Here is a 15,811-nt window from a genome sequence, read left to right on the forward strand (position 1 = left end):
TGTACTTTTGTACTTGTGCTATAATATTAACAATAAATTGCCAATATACAAAATTTAATTTTCAAGTGACATATAAAATAAATTGATTGATTTTATACAGTACTCCATAATTGTTTTACCTCCCTCTCATTTCCTCTCACTTCTCCCTCTTCTTCTTCTAAAAATAAACAAAACCAGAAGAATGATATCAACTGCAAAGTCAATCCTTCGAAACTCTCTCCTCCATTCTCACCCCACCTTCCCATCACTATTACCACCAACCCCTTTCTCTCTCCTCCATCTCAACTCCCTTTTCTCTCTCCTCTCCACCTTCTCCTCCAATGGCGGAAACCCCACCTCCTCCAATGGCGGAAAACCCCTTTCTTCCTCCACCAAAAACGACGACTACTTCGCCGCAATCCACCACATCTCCAACATTGTTCGCCGCGATATCTACCTCGAACGAACCCTAAACAAGCTCCGAATTTCCGTCACCAACGAGCTCGTTTACCGCGTTCTTCGGGGGTGCTCGCGTTATGGGATCCAGTCTTTCCGGTTCTTCAATTGGGCGCGATGTAATTCTCTCTCCTCTTATTCTCCTACTTCGATTGAATACGAAGAATTGATCAAAACCCTAGCTAGAACTCACCATTGGGAGACAATGTGGAAGGTTCTTCATCAGCTTTGTAAGGAATCTTCTTTGAATTTCTCAACTGAAGTAATTGAATTTATAATTCGTGAGTATGGTAGTAAAGGGTTTATTGATGAAGCTGTTAGGGTTTTTAATTCTTGCCCTAAAGTTTTTAAGTGTGAACAAACTGTTGGTGTTTATAATTCCTTGTTGTTTGCTTTGTGTGAGGGGAAGAATTTTTATGGGGCTTATGCTTTGATTAGGAGGATGATTAGAAAAGGGGCTAGCCCGAATAAGGAGACGTATTCGGTGCTCGTTAATGCGTGGTGTAAGGCTGGGAAGTTGAGGGAGGCTCAGGAGTTTTTGGAGGAGATGAGTAAGAAGGGGTTTAATCCGCCTGTTCGAGGCCGGGATTTGTTGATTGATGGGTTGTTGAATGCTGGTCATATTGAAAATGCCAAGGGTTTGGTTAGGAAAATGGCCAAGGAAGGGTTTGTGCCTGATATCAGGACGTTTAATTCGTTGTTGGAAGCAATTTGTAAGTCGGGGGAGGCTGAGTTTTGCATTGAATTGTTTAGTGATGTGTGTAAATTGGGGCTTTGCCCTGATATTGATACCTATAAAATTATGATTCCAATTGTTGCTAAGTTGCATAAGTTGGATGAGGCATTTAGGCTGCTGCATTGCTCGATTGAGGAGGGTCATAAGCCTTTTCCGAGTTTATATGCACCGATTCTGAAGGCATTGTGTAGGGCTGGACAGTTTGATGACGCCTTTAGCTTATTCAGTGACATGAAGATTAAAGGGCATCTGCCAAATAGGCCAGTTTACACGATGTTGATTAGGATGTGTGCTCGTGGGGGTAGATTTGTTGAGGCTGCAAACTACTTGGTTGAGATGACTGAGATAGGCTTACCGCCTTTGTCGAAAAACTTTGATATAGTCACTGATGGATTGAAGAATATTGGGAAGCATGACCTGGCAGAAAGGATAGAGCAGTTAGAAGTGTCTTTAAGAGGTGCTTGATATGTCAGATGATTGCGTAGCACAATTTTGTGGTGCTTATTGCTTAATGATGTGATAATGGCAGAGATGTGACTTCAGCTCAAAGAGGCATATTCATGGGAAGAGTGGTAAGATTTCTATCATCCACCTTTTTTTATCCTTGTTAAATCTTGCTGTATGCTTGGTTTACTAATCAGGCCTCAGGCTTTAATTAGTTGCTTGTATGATCCGTAGACTGTAACCTGAAATAATTACCACTTACCAGATGTCTCCAAAGAGATTAACATTATGCATCCAGGTTCTTAAATTTATGCTTTTTTCTATCAGAGTGGTCTGAGAAGTGAGAACATTTAGTTGAGGGGATAAATTAAAATGCAACCTAAAGTGTTTATGTTACTCCGTAATTATGATAAGCAATAATTATGATAAGCGATAATCCTGTTGTTCCATGCTCTTTTTTTTACATTAGTGAGAATATGTTTGCTGAATAGGTCATTATATGCTTTTAAAATCAGATCTTTTCATGTATATTTATGGCTGTAAAGTTGGTATCTTTGATTTTTTTATCCAGTGTTTAATTCTTGAAAATCCAAGGCCTATCTTTTCACATGAATGAGACTAATGAGGAATTTGGAAAATACTTAGAGAAGTGGGACAGCTGGAAAAATGTGTAGTAATCTTTCATTTGTGAGTATAAACTTAGGTTACAGCTTACTAGAGTATTGATTCACGAGTTGCCCATGGTTTTCATCATGCCAATATTTTAGTGTATCTTAATGATATTGATCGTTAAACTTTGGTAGTTAATTGAGCTTTGGCTTACTATAATGTGCTGTTGTGTAATATCCTGCACTCCTGCAGCCATATCAGGTTGTAACTTAGAAATGAACCCGAACCCGAACCCGATGAGCGTAACTTGGTGATAGGATTGTGTAACAGCTTTTCTTCCGCACATTTCCCCATCATGAAAGTTGATTTTGGCATATTCCAGTATGAATTTAATATTGTGCTTCCACTACATCCAAATCTTAAAAAGAACATTTAGCTATAGAGATCTTTGGCTTTAACTTATTGTTTGGATGGGAGGAAATGAAGAGAAAGGAAGGGAAGACAAAGGGAGGGGGACAAATCACTTTGTTTGGATAATGGATTGATGGAAGGAAGGGAAGGTAAAAGGTGGGATTCATTTTTCTTCCCTTTTATTGACAGTTTGACACTATCCTTCTAAATTGGAGGTTTGGAGGGAAGATGAAGCTCCACTCTCCCCTTCCCTTTTTCCTTCCCCTTCCTTTGCCTCCTAAATTGTTATCCAAACATGAAAGTATGTTGACATTCTAATGTAATGGTGTAACCTTTTCACTTATATTTTCTAATTCAGACCCCATGTCTAAGGATTTAAATGCATCATTATATCATATGCATAGTATTAGTGCTTGTGATGAGATAATTTTTTTTACTGCATTTCAGGGGTATAGTAAGAAGCATTTACGTCTTTTATTGAGTAGTGTCATGATTACCCAAGTGCAAAATTGACCACCAGGCTGTGAACTAATTCATCGTGCTTGTCCTGTAAGAGCTCCAAAAATGATGATTTATTTATTCTACTAGATCAAGCATCTCTGGCTGACTACCTTTAGCTCCTTGGGACTTATCACTCCTGTACCTCCCTCTCTCTCTCTGTCGCTCTCTCTTCCCTTTATTACCATAGGTGGGAGTTGTCAATGAGCAGCAGTCAAGTGCAGAACCTGGTTTATTTTTTCTCAACTTCCAGATCTCGAGCTTTGAAGATCTAAGTGTCATTATAAGCTGTTAAAGAGGATAACTTCCTTAGGACAATGATGGAGAGTTTGGTATAGAACTTTAGATTGTTGCATCTTTATAGACACACTTATGATTTATCTAGTTCAGATACCTTCACTTTCCTATTCTTGTTGGTTCCCTATAGCAAGTTTTATGTGGATTCTTTGAAACATTGTACAGTACTATAATTCAATCTTGATTTGAACCTAATCTTAGCCAAAACATAGTAGAGAGTATAAATTTGTGCTCATATAGTTCTCTTTGATCATGCTGTACCTGTAAATGACTTAGTTGACATAGATTAATGTGTTTTAGTCTGTTTGTACTAATAGTAAATATGTAATGATGTTGAGCGAAGACCGGCGAGAAATTGAAGCAAAAGAAACATAAATTAAAAGATGGTTGGGTTTGTGAAATTCATACCTTAGCAATCTCTTTACTCTTTAGTATAGAATTTGACACTCTTTGGGCAATTGAAATAGTCAACAAAGGTTTATGAGTGGAGAAACGCAGCATAGTCTTAATATAAAAAATAACAACAAAAAATACAGCAGGTTTTAAGAGTGGGCGGAATCCTCATAGGGGGGAGCGTTATCATTGTGAGAGTAGATGGAGCCTGGAAGCAGATGGAAGAATGGATTAGATATAGCAGGAATTGGATGGACAACTGCTTGGCAGGATGAATAATCAACCAAAGGAGCAAAAGGACAGTTGGAGGATCAACCCTACGAATGCGAGCTTCTGGCAAATAAGAAGGGAATTGAGGAAGGGATAAAGTTTTCAGAACAACTTAAGATCAGAACTGACAGAAAAATGAGCATGCTATTCCTGAAGAAGCCCTCCGAAGCTCGAAAGGAAGTCAAGGGCGTAGTTCTTGATATCCTTTCTATATATTTGTTAGATTCCATTTAGATCCTACAAGTGGATAATCTGCTTCATGGAATTGTCGAGATATTTTTCATGTGAAAGGAAACATGATTACTGAAAATTGGCCTTTTACTAGATGCATTTTGCTCATGCATGTTTTGTTTGAGGTGCTGGTGTTATATTGAGGAGACAATTTGAAGCTCGCTCTTGAAAAATTTTGGACTACATTAACAGTAGGAAAGGTACTGGCAACACAATACTTGTATTATTGATTGATTTAAACTACTCATCTGCTACCTATTATGATGATAAACTCATCCCTCGTACGATACTCTACACGTCCTACCTATCAACATACCAATGGGGTTGCACGTACAGTCCTAAACTGTGACATGTATCATGAAACCTATCTATACAATTCATATACTAGATATAAAATCTCCACTCAAACAAAAACTTAATGCAAGTCATATACTTCAATGAAAAATGTTTTTTTTTTTTTTTTTGAAGAATCAATGAAAAATGTCTAGAATAACCTAATTTGGAGTAATTAAGGCCCTATTCACTTCACCTTAAAAAAAATAATGTTAAGTAAAAATAATTTCAGTTCAGTAAGAATAAGTTCAATTCAATGAAATTCAGATTTCTTAAAGAAAAATTATAATAGAAAATCAGTAAAAATAATTTCAATTCAGCAAAAATAATTTAAGTTCAGTAAAATTAATTTAAGTTCAGTAAAAATAATTTTAGTTCAGCAAATATAATTTTGTTTCAATAAAAATAATTTCAGTTCACCAAAAATAAGGTGAAGTAATTAATTAGATACTACTCCCTCCCTTCCCTATTGATAGTCACTTTTGCCATTTTTGGTGACCCAAAATGTTAGTCACATTTGTTTTTTTCAAGTACCATTAATATTATTTTTATTTACCAATATTCTCTCCCATTTGCAAAAATATTGGTGCAAATTTAACTTTACCATATAAATTTTACTTTCGGACTTTCCCATGTACTTTAATTACTTTCTCTCTCTACTTTTTTCCATACCCAATGTAAATTTACTTTTTCAGTGTACTTTTGCTACTTCTTATTTATGTTTATTAATTCCCGTGATTTTCTACCAAAAGTGACTATCAATGGGGGACGGAGGGAGTAATTCATATTAATGACCATGTATCACAATAGTCGTTAGTTTGTTACAATCTCCGCCGACACATTTCAAAAGACAAATGAAGAAGTTCTGCAACTCTGCAAGGCTTGGCAACTATGGCTATTGGCTAATCCCTTATTCATTATTTAGTTATTTATTCTCCCTCGTTTTCTTTACTATACATCGCGATTAGTACCAAGTACAATAAAACCGGTGGCATAAACTTAAGCTACAGTTTCCACGTCAATGCTACTACTCCGTATCACAAATCACAAGCAGTACTGATCTTGGTAAGTAGACCCGCCCCATTTATTTAATCGACGGATCTAAGTCATCTAACCCATATTATAACTGTGGCTTTTAAGAGGGCTCCAAGGCTTCAGGCTTCCCTGAGTTATTTCATTGAAACGCACTCAACGTTCAACATGTAAAATAATGACAACTATAGCCTTTAGCCTAATAACTTTAGCATTTAGCCTAAAACTAATAACTATAGCCCGTAAATTATTTCATTGGGATGCATATATTTTTTTCCACAAAAAAAAAAAAAAAAAAAAAAAAAAAAAAAAAATTAGTTGTAAAGAATAAAGATGATGGAGTATATTTGCAGTGGCACTGGTTTGAGTAATGAATGATACACTAGCTGTGCCAATACCTAATTATAGGCCTAATTTCAATCATCATCGATTCATCGGATTGGATATTCTCCTGCTTTCTGTTTTCTTTTAATATTATTTATTTCTAATTACCTAATTAAAAAATATTTACACATTATATCAAATTCTCTTTCTTTCAAAAGACCTCCATTCTTACCTCTCTGAGTTATTTCATTGAAGCGCACTCAACGTTCTCCATTGAAGCGCAGTTCTCCGTTAGAATCTAATTCTTCTATCCTCCATTGAAGCAGCTTCTAAGGTAAGTCGTTTGTTGTTGTTATTAATATCATCATATCAATTTCACAATCTAGGGTTTATATTTGATCTAATCTAATTCAATTATAAGTTCTTTAAGTTTAGGGTTCTTGGTTCTAAATTCTTAGATTATGAAGCATTATAGCGAAAATTATGAGCGTAATTTGATTATTGAATCAAATATCCCTAAAATTATGTATTTTTCGAGATAATTGAATATGAAATTAATTTTTTTTTTCCCTGGGCTTAGGGCGGCCGCCCCTCCTGCCCTGCCTCAGGGCATCGATCCGCCTCGTTGTCGAGGATGAGTCAACTTCAGCAATCACAGGTTCATCAGCAATTGCAGCAGCAGCAGCAGCAAATAAATCCGCAGCAGCAGCAATTGCAGCAGCAACAAGTGAATCCGCAGCAGCAACAAGTGAACCCGCAGCAGCAGCAACAACAACAGCAACAATTGTTGAGACAACAAGCGCAACAACAGCAAGCCGCGCTGTATGGACAGATGAATTTTGGTGGGTCAATGTTGAATCAACCATTGAGGCAGCAACAATTACAACCTCAGCAGCAGCAACAACAGATACCACAGCAGCAACAGCAACAACAACAACAACAGCAGCAGCCGCAACAACAACAGCAGCAACCGCAACAGACTCAGCATCCACAACAGCAACAGCCACAGCAACCATCTCAGCAGCAGCAACAACAACAACAGTTGCAGCAACAACAATTGGGCAGTGGGAATTTGTCTCGGTCGACAATGATTGGACAAAGTGGGTCTTTGCCTGTGTTGTCTGGCCAAACTGCTGTGGCCGCTGCCCAATTTAATAATATACAGTCGCAGTTGCTTTCTTCGGTATGATACTCTCATTGTTGTTTAAGCATTGGATAATGTTTATAGTTTCTGTCTTTTTTTAATTTTTATTTACTATAGTATAGTAGTAGTATATTGATTGTTTAGTGGAACCACTATGAATAAAAAAACGGCAAGTTCGGAAAGTTGCTCTGATTTTGAAGGAAGGGTAAATATAGTTTAAGACCTAGAAGGAATAGGAATATTACACAATAGTCAATAGAGATCAGTAGTTCTTGTGCTGCAAAAATGATTTAAATTCATGGAGGCTCCTTTAATTTTTTTCTTAGGATAATTCTCTGATTTATATGGTGGAGGCCTGGACGGTAGTTCTTTCTTAATAGCTGGTTAAGAACGCATAGATTTCATTCTTTTTTTTTTACCCCTTGTCTTTTTTCTCTTCAAATTTTGTAGCCTAGGCAAAGGGCGAATATCCTCCAAAGCTCGCAATTTCAATTACCAAATGCAATGGGGCAATCAGCGCATATGCAAGCATTGCAGCTGTTGGGTTTTGGTTCACAGATAAGAGCAAATGGTGCAGTCCCGTATGGGCAACGACGCATCAATCAAGCCCAGTTGAGGCAGCAATTAACACAACAGAATTCACTTTCGTCACCTCAGGTATAAATTTACCCCTTAAAAGTTAATCCTTTTCTTTATTTTGTGCTTTTGTTCTTTCCATCATTGGCTTGGTTTAATGATTTGAAACTTGCTCTGCTTTTATTACATGTTTAGCTAAAGCATGTGTTGCTTAGATCAGTTAGGTGTTCACTCTTCCAGTTGTAAAAAGGAAAGATTTTTACAATTGGAACCTAGGAAAGATTCTTTTCACAAAATAGGAATATGCACTTTTGACAAGTATTTTCAGTTTACTCATATAACAATTGTTATGGATTGTTTTTATGAAGAAAGAGTTTGAAGAAGATTGTCCTTTGTTTCTGCTGAAAGTGTTCTCACTTATGGGATGCTTACTTGAGTAAAATACATGGCATGGTCTGAAAAGAGCTTATGTCTGCAGCAGGTCACTCAGTCCCCAAACTCTCTAGATTCCCATCTCTTATCAATCCAGGTTTCAAGTTGAAAACTAAATTGTATAAAGCAGCTTTAAGTGACATTTTCTTCTCGTATGTTGTACATGGAGGGGTAAGGGGTTAGGGTAGCGAAAGAAACCCAAAACATTAAGGTTTAATCCGTCGTCCATACCAAATTACTTGGTTCCATGCTGGTTTTTTTTTTTCCTTGGATCAGTTAAATTCATGATGTCCTACCCAAACTTTTTCTTCAGCACCTGCATATATTCCAAAATTTGTTAGGCTGATTAGTGACTTTCGTTCGAAAAATTGAAGGTGTGTGTTTACAACCCAAAGCAATGAGAATGCTTACACACATTTTTTTTTTTTCTTTAATTACATAATTATGTTATGGCTTTTGTTTAGTCATGTTTGACTTTTTTGGATATCTATTTGTAGACTTTGGATATAAGATGCTTCAGTTCTTGAACAGTTACTCTATCGGTTCCTGCCTTTTGAGGCGAGGCAGGTTACTTATATTGTACCTCCCTAGTGGTAGCCCTGATGGGATCTATACTGGGATTGGTGTTGTTATTGACTTTGGCTGTGCGATTTTACATTCAAATAATTCAATCCATTTTGATTTTCCACTTCATGCCACTCTAAACTAAGTGTGCAAAAACAACACTTCAGTGGTTCAACTGTAAAAGTGGTTTCTAAGTATAATTTTTACAAATATGCTTTCAAAGTATAATTCTTACAATGATGTCGTTTGTAGTATTATTTATTGTTCCTTATTATAAAGACAGGCCAGTTGTTTGGGTATGTCATAAATTCTACATTCCATTTGGTGTGTATTTATGCATGGTATATTACTTTTTAATAATCAAGAGTGAAAAAGTGCAATATACTAAGTGTTGGAACCAAAGGTAATATCAGATGGATTGAGGTGAGAACAAGGGTCCATTTACTTTCTTGTTTCCCTTTTTTTTTTTTTTTTTTTTTTTTTTTTTTTTTGGGGCGCTAGAAGAAGGGTGGGGGGGAAGGGAATTGTTAAGCCATCTTTTTATGTTACTCAAGTTTGTTTCTGCTTTGCTTTAAATGGTTTGTCAAAACTCTCTTAATTCTATAAAGCAGGAAGACATCTTGCCAGACTACTTTAATTTAATGTCTTGCTTACTCTATACCCAGCTTGTCCAGAACTCTAGATAAGGGCTCTACTGGAACTATAGGATAAGAACTAAGGTCAAGCCAGACATAGATGCTATATTTTACATAATTGATGATCTGTCAGGTGTTGTAGGGTAGGACTCGACTAGTTCAATCTTTAATCCTATAAACTGTTAAAGATGGTTAACAATCAGCAACTATTACCTTATTGATTGGCTGAATGTTCAGATATTATAGAAAATGTGAAAAATCTCTTTAGTTACATTAAAATCAGCCAGTCATTAATTATAAAGTGGGTCCATATCTTAGCTGGTCTATGAGGATGACGTTTCAGCTTCTTTATTATTTAGGCACTTCCAATGCTATAGCGAAATTGAATGGACGAGTTCCCTTCTATTAATGATGCTTCATAGCTCAAGTTTGCAGGATTGCTATTGCATGTTACCTGAATAAGTTCCTCTAGAAGTTCTTTGCTTGTTCATAATTTTGTCACTTTGTGCTGATGCCTTTCCCAGGCAATCATGTGCTTGTTTTTTCTGGGTTCACTTGGGACACAAAATGATGAAACCTGATAAAGCTGGGCAATAATTTATTGGTCTAAAGTGCCAGGAAGAGTGATTTTAATGGCAGCAATAACTTTGAGGGGTCAATGACTATGTTGTGTTACTGTGGAAGGAGATGAGTGGAAAATGATCCAATTTAATGGATTGGCAATTGTATGGGAATATAACATTTGTGTGAAGAGATCAATTTCTGTCATTTCTATTTGATTTCTTACTTGTAATTTGTACTTAAATGATTGATTGTAGGGTGTAAATGCTGCAGATAGTATCTATATTTTGTAGGCGATGAGGATGACTGGATAAGTAACTTATCTCCACAAATGTTCAGTGCATGTTTAGCAATATTTACTAGCAGTTAGCAGTTCTACTCACTGTCACTAGCAAATTGGTGCCAGCGTTTCATCTAATTAGACAGTGATCAGCATAACTAGTGACTAAGTAGTTGCTCCATAAAAGACCTGAATAATATACTGAAATAAAAGATAAAATATATAAAAATGGTATTTAGGGACTTAAGGTAATATATTGTAGTATGCTACCAATAACTAAGTTAGGCTCACTACTTCACTAGATTTCCTAAAACACTACTGCAACCTCTAACCACTTTAGAATTAGCTATAGATTTGATGGGTTCAAAAGTCAAATACTAAGTGCCACCTTTTCTATTTAACATGCCATTAAAAATATACATATTCTTCCCTCTCCTACATTTTACTGTATATGATAGTGAACCATCTAAAATGCACATAGATGGATCCTAATGCGCTATCGTGTCTCTGTGTTTTGTTCTTCATTAATGAGTCCTATACGTTTTACTTAGCCTTTAGTATGTGTGTATGCCCATCCTTTGTGATCAAGAATCTGACGCTTATTATCTTTCCGCTTCCAGAAAATTCAGGGTCAGAGCATGTCACGAACGTCATCATTGGCATATATGAACTCTCAGTTGTCTGGCTTGTCTCAAAATGGACAGCCAGGTATGATGCAGAACTCTTTGTCTCAGCAACAATGGATGAAGCAAATGCCCGCGATGTCTGCCCCTGGATCACCATCATTGCGTCTGCAGCAGAATCAGAGACAGATCTTACAACAACATATAAGTCAATCTTCTCAGTTGCAGCAGACCATGTCTTTGAATTCCCAGCAATTATCACAGCTGGTTCAACAGCAGCCCTCAATGGGGCACCCTCAGGTGCAGCAGCAATCCCTGCAGCCAATGCGGCAGCTACAACAGCAACCATTAGTGCAGCAACAACCATCAACACAACAACAGCAATTACAGCAGCAGCAGCAGCACCCGCACCTGCTACAGCAATCACCAACTATGAATCAGCAGCAGCAGCAGCAACAGTTATCTCCAAGGATACAGGGACCAGCAGGCCAAAAGTCATTAAGCCTAACTGGATCACAACCAGATGCTACTGTATCTGGAACAACTACTCCAGGGGGTAGTTCAAGTCAAGGAACCGAGGCAATGAATCAACTTCTTGGGAAACGAAAGATACAAGATTTGGTTTCCCAGGTGCTGTCCGGTTGATTTTTTTTCATTTTTTTACATTGATTGCAGCTAATATATGGAGGATTTGTGGAAATTTGAAAATGGCAGTCTTTATTACAAATCAACTCTGTTTCTGAAAGTTTTTAGCACTTTCCATTTTTCGTCCATTTTCGAAAGTTCTCAACACTTTCACTTTATTTCTATTTTGGCAAAACCTTTTTCTACCTTACCCCTCTTATCCTACCATATTTACGTCTTTTCACTCACTCTTTCTTACTTTATCCACCTCTCTTACACCCACTCACCACATACACTCTCCCTCTTGTTATTTTAATTTGTGTGCAAATGATATAAGTTGAGAACTTTTGTAAACAGGGGTAGTATAGTTTCTCATGCCCTTCCCAGATTTGGAAATTCATTGCATGTGCTATTGAACTACTGCTAATTTTTAACTTGTCAAAACTGAATGCTCATATAGTCATGTGTTAGTAATTGGGGGTATTTATTGGTTTGGTACGGTGCAAGACTGCCTTAATTACATTATGTAGCTAGTGCTATTTCAAGAAATTTTAAGCCTACAAAGTTAATCAATTACTACCTCCGTTATAGGTTATGTGCAACGATTTGACAAAAAGTAGAGAGGGAAACTGTCTAATCACTGCATATAACCTGTAACGGAGGTAGTATTTTATATTTAAACATAAAATTATATACCCTTTTTATTCCACTTTCTTATGACCTTCTTTTGTCCTATCCTACTTTCTTCACATATTGCATCAATTTTTGGCTATATGGCTCTTATATGCAATTGATTTGTTCTCAGGTGGATGCACATGGTAAGCTGGATCCTGAAGTTGAAGATCTTCTCTTAGATATTGCTGATGACTTCATTGATTCAGTGAGTGTTGCTATCTTTTTAGCTGATGAATTGCTTAAGCTTTTGATATTGTAGACCTCATTAGATTTCCATCATGGTTTTGGTTGTGGTTATTTGTAATGGTTGGGGAATGGTATTTTCTTTGTGTCCTGGTAGGGTTTGATTGCATGTTCTACCATGGCTCTTGGACTACAAGACATCTGCCAGATTACTTAAAAGAAAATGTTTTAATTTCTTGTTAGTGTTATCACTCTGGCACAAAACTAACAAAACTATTATATTGTCATTTATTTACCTTCAAAATTGCCGTCATTCCCACAGTCCCACAGTATCTTTTTTTCTTAAGTCTTGAAATTCTGATTGTTATTCTTTGTGTAACTGATTATTGCTGCTCTTCTTTGCAGGTTACTACATTTGCATGCAATTTGGCAAAGCATCGAAAATCTTCAACACTGGAATCCAAGGATGTGTTGCTACACCTAGGTCTCATTTCTTACCTCTTACAAGCTTAACTGGGCATTGTTTGCCTTATTGGTGCATTTGTTGATCTCTATTATTTTCTGTTATGCTGTACTCTTGGAGAAAGTTGAATCTGCTTCTAGTTTCCATGTTAGTGATTATTTTGTTTTCTACAAAGGAGCTAAATATACAAGTTGAAGGATCTGCTGTTAAGTTCTAAGCTGAAAAAAAAAAGGGATTACAAATCACATTCTGTTTATTGATTTTTTTTTTATTGGGAATAGTATCAATCATATGGTATTGGGGACGACAGTTTAATTTGTTTGCAGCATGGTGTCAAGGTATATTACGTATTTCAAACTTTACATGCTTATTGAAAAGAATAGTTGAGAAAATGTGTTTTTTTTTTTTTTTTTTTTTTTTTTGTCTTGTGCCTTTCCTGTAACTATTATCTGCCAGTTCCAGGTTCCTTTTTCTTTATTATGTTTTCCTTTCGGAGGCTAACCAGATGATTTTGGTGGGAGTATGCATGATCTTGAGATTATGATTCTGAAATTATTGCTTGCATCACGATCTAGGTCTCTAGCATGTGTTGTTGGGATCCTTTTAAAAGGTATTAATTTTTGTTTCAAGGAAATACTGGAAGCTTTACCTTGATGAATGGATAATTAAGTATGTGCGCTCATATCATTATGTGATAATGAGGGTTAATGGTATGTGTTAAAACAGGTGGATAAATTGGAAACCCTGAAACTTCTCTGGCTTAAGACTATAGGAGTAATTGTCAACTATCCTATTTTGTTTTTTTGCTGCAACTACCAACATGTAACTAAATTGGAGGTATTGAGTTGTTAAATGTGATGGCTGAGAGATGACACACTGCCTTTTTATAGGATCTCACACTGAAAATTGAAACGATGCTGACTGCCTGACTGTTCCACAGACCTTCATTTGTTTATTGGATAAGTGTTCCATTTATTAGGAATTAGAATATCTAATTGAGCTTATGTCTTCCTAATGTTAAATTTTCCATTGCAGAAAAAAATTGGCATCTGACTATCCCAGGATACTCTAGTGAAGATCGGAAAAGCAACACCGACAGTGTAAGTTCTTGCTGTGCAAATGTCTACTCTTGTTTGTGATGTACACTTTCTTGAACTTTTGTGATAAAATGATTTTTTATGCCTTTTTAGGCTAACATAATAATCACTTTTGACTGTTTTGAGCGAGAGGGAGAAGAGTTCACATGGAAGGAAGTCTCTGGCTTCCTTTGAACTCACAGAAACCTAACTTTGCTACTCGTATATATTGAGAAAAACTACGAGGCTATTATTATTATTATTATTATTATTGTTATTGTTATTGTTATTGTTATTGTTATTGTTATTGTTATTGTTATTGTTATTGTTATTGTTATTGTTATTGTTATTGTTATTGTTATTGTTATTGTTATTGTTATTGTTATTGTTGTTGTTGTTGTTATTGTTATTGTTATTGTTATTGTTATTGTTATTGTTATTGTCATGATATTATGATATTATCATTATCTACGGGGGAAGAGAGATTAGATTTGTTCTAACATGTTGACATCTGGTGGTTGCAGCCCTCAAGTGATGTGCACAGAAAGCGCCTTGATATGGTATGTTTTTATTACATTTAATTTATTTAAATGTCTCCTTTTTTATGAGTTCTTATTGTTTTTGTGCACTAAAATTGTATGGCAGATACGTGCCCTGGTGGAGTCTTCACAATCAGAATTCTACCCAAACAATTCTAAAGAAATGGTGAAACAAGGACTTGGTAACTTGTCAGGTGCCAACCACATTATGAAAGCCTCCCCTAGTCCAGATCAACTTGTTGCACAATCAACTGCATCTCAAATGCTTCAGCAGATGACAAGGTTCTGATAGGGCGCCCCTGCTTTGTCTGTTCAGCTACAAATGAGTGAACGTTTTTGGTAAGCTTCACCTCTGTATTGTAGTCAAAATCTTTGTTATATTCTTGAACGACTATCTGAATAATATTCATTACTTTTTTGTCTGCTGCCGATGTTGTGTCCATAATTGGGGCAAGTGATATGAAATCATTCAATGATCAATGTCCTAGAGACCTAGACAACCCTGAATCCTGCCATAATGGTTCAAGTTTTGATGTGCAACCTAGTATATTGACCTCTTTCTTTATCTTGTCTTAGTGTGCTGTTGTAATTGTTTGATTGTGTGTTATTCGTTTACTTATTTTCATCAGCATAATGCAATAAGCGAGTACCTCCCTCCCTGTATCATTCACATCCTCTTGCACTATAGGTTGATAAACTGTGAGGGGTACAGATCTACACAGCTAGGTGATTCTGAATAAATGGAAAACGCTAAGATGCGCCGAATAAGATACTGACCAACTCGAGACATGCTAGGAATTCGTTTTAATTATCCTGTGTATATTATTGTGGAAGATGATGAGCTAAGGAGGTTTGTCTACAAACTACATAGCTGTATATTATGTGCTTTCATAGTCATACCATCCTGTAATTTTATTTATATTCACGAGTGGAGTTCTAATTTCACGAATGAATTGTAATAGGAAGCATTTTTTATATTCTTTAGAAAAGTTATTATAGGTGAATTTTTATTATACTGTGAAATTTTGCCCTCGTTAGATTATTCTGATATTGTAATTTGATATGTTCTCTGTCCTTAATTGATTTGAAGTAGACTGCATTTTTATCTGAGATTGTATTAAGAAATAGGCCACTTTATAAAATTAGTACACATTAATATTTTATTTTTTATGTATTACCTTATATGATATCTTTGACTAAGATTTCCAATAAATTATCTTATTAGTATGGCAAAGATGTGAAATACAACTTGTGAAGGATTTTTGTGGCATTTTATTTATCATTTCCTTAAAAGATACGTCGTATTTCTTTCCAGTATTGACCAATTCTTTAGGATGGAGAGCGATTTGCACATCTTATGGTTTACTTCATGAGACGGCGAAATTTAGGCTTATAAATTTGAACTGTTCAAACTTGAGGCCTG

At 36.1% G+C, this 15,811-nt stretch overlaps 2 protein-coding genes across 6 annotated transcripts; both read left to right on the top strand.

Moving 5' to 3' along the window:
- Positions 1 to 126: 126 nt before the first annotated feature.
- LOC145628759 (uncharacterized) lies at positions 127 to 4,519 on the top strand. 4 transcript variants are annotated; one of them, XM_081681148.1, is made up of 3 exons: positions 127 to 1,743; positions 3,083 to 3,184; positions 3,324 to 4,519. In XM_081681148.1, the coding sequence occupies exon 1, from the start codon at positions 182 to 184 to the stop codon at positions 1,634 to 1,636; it is 1,455 nt and encodes a 484-aa protein (XP_081537274.1). In that variant the 5' UTR covers positions 127 to 181; the 3' UTR covers positions 1,637 to 1,743; positions 3,083 to 3,184; positions 3,324 to 4,519. The 4 variants fall into 4 exon arrangements, with proteins under 4 accessions (XP_081537274.1, XP_081537275.1, XP_081537276.1 ...); XM_081681149.1 differs by lacking the exon at positions 3,083 to 3,184 and having other exon boundaries at positions 3,967 to 4,514; XM_081681150.1 differs by lacking the exon at positions 3,083 to 3,184 and having other exon boundaries at positions 3,970 to 4,514.
- A 1,479-nt stretch (positions 4,520 to 5,998) lies between these two features.
- On the top strand, positions 5,999 to 15,575 carry LOC145628760 (transcription initiation factor TFIID subunit 12b-like). Of its 2 annotated transcripts, none has more exons than XM_081681152.1 (10): positions 5,999 to 6,347; positions 6,594 to 7,196; positions 7,608 to 7,814; positions 10,826 to 11,458; positions 12,258 to 12,332; positions 12,716 to 12,794; positions 13,809 to 13,873; positions 14,374 to 14,409; positions 14,495 to 14,727; positions 15,018 to 15,575. In XM_081681152.1, exons 2-9 carry the CDS (start codon positions 6,648 to 6,650, stop codon positions 14,675 to 14,677), a joined length of 1,827 nt encoding a protein of 608 aa, XP_081537278.1. In that variant the 5' UTR covers positions 5,999 to 6,347; positions 6,594 to 6,647; the 3' UTR covers positions 14,678 to 14,727; positions 15,018 to 15,575. The 2 variants fall into 2 exon arrangements, with proteins under 2 accessions (XP_081537278.1, XP_081537277.1); XM_081681151.1 differs by having other exon boundaries at positions 6,000 to 6,347; positions 15,077 to 15,575.
- Positions 15,576 to 15,811: the final 236 nt, after the last annotated feature.

Source organism: Chenopodium album, chromosome 4 (assembly GCF_948465745.1).
Source record: "Chenopodium album chromosome 4, dcCheAlbu1.1, whole genome shotgun sequence".
In the NCBI taxonomy this organism is placed as follows: Eukaryota; Viridiplantae; Streptophyta; class Magnoliopsida; order Caryophyllales; family Amaranthaceae; genus Chenopodium; species Chenopodium album.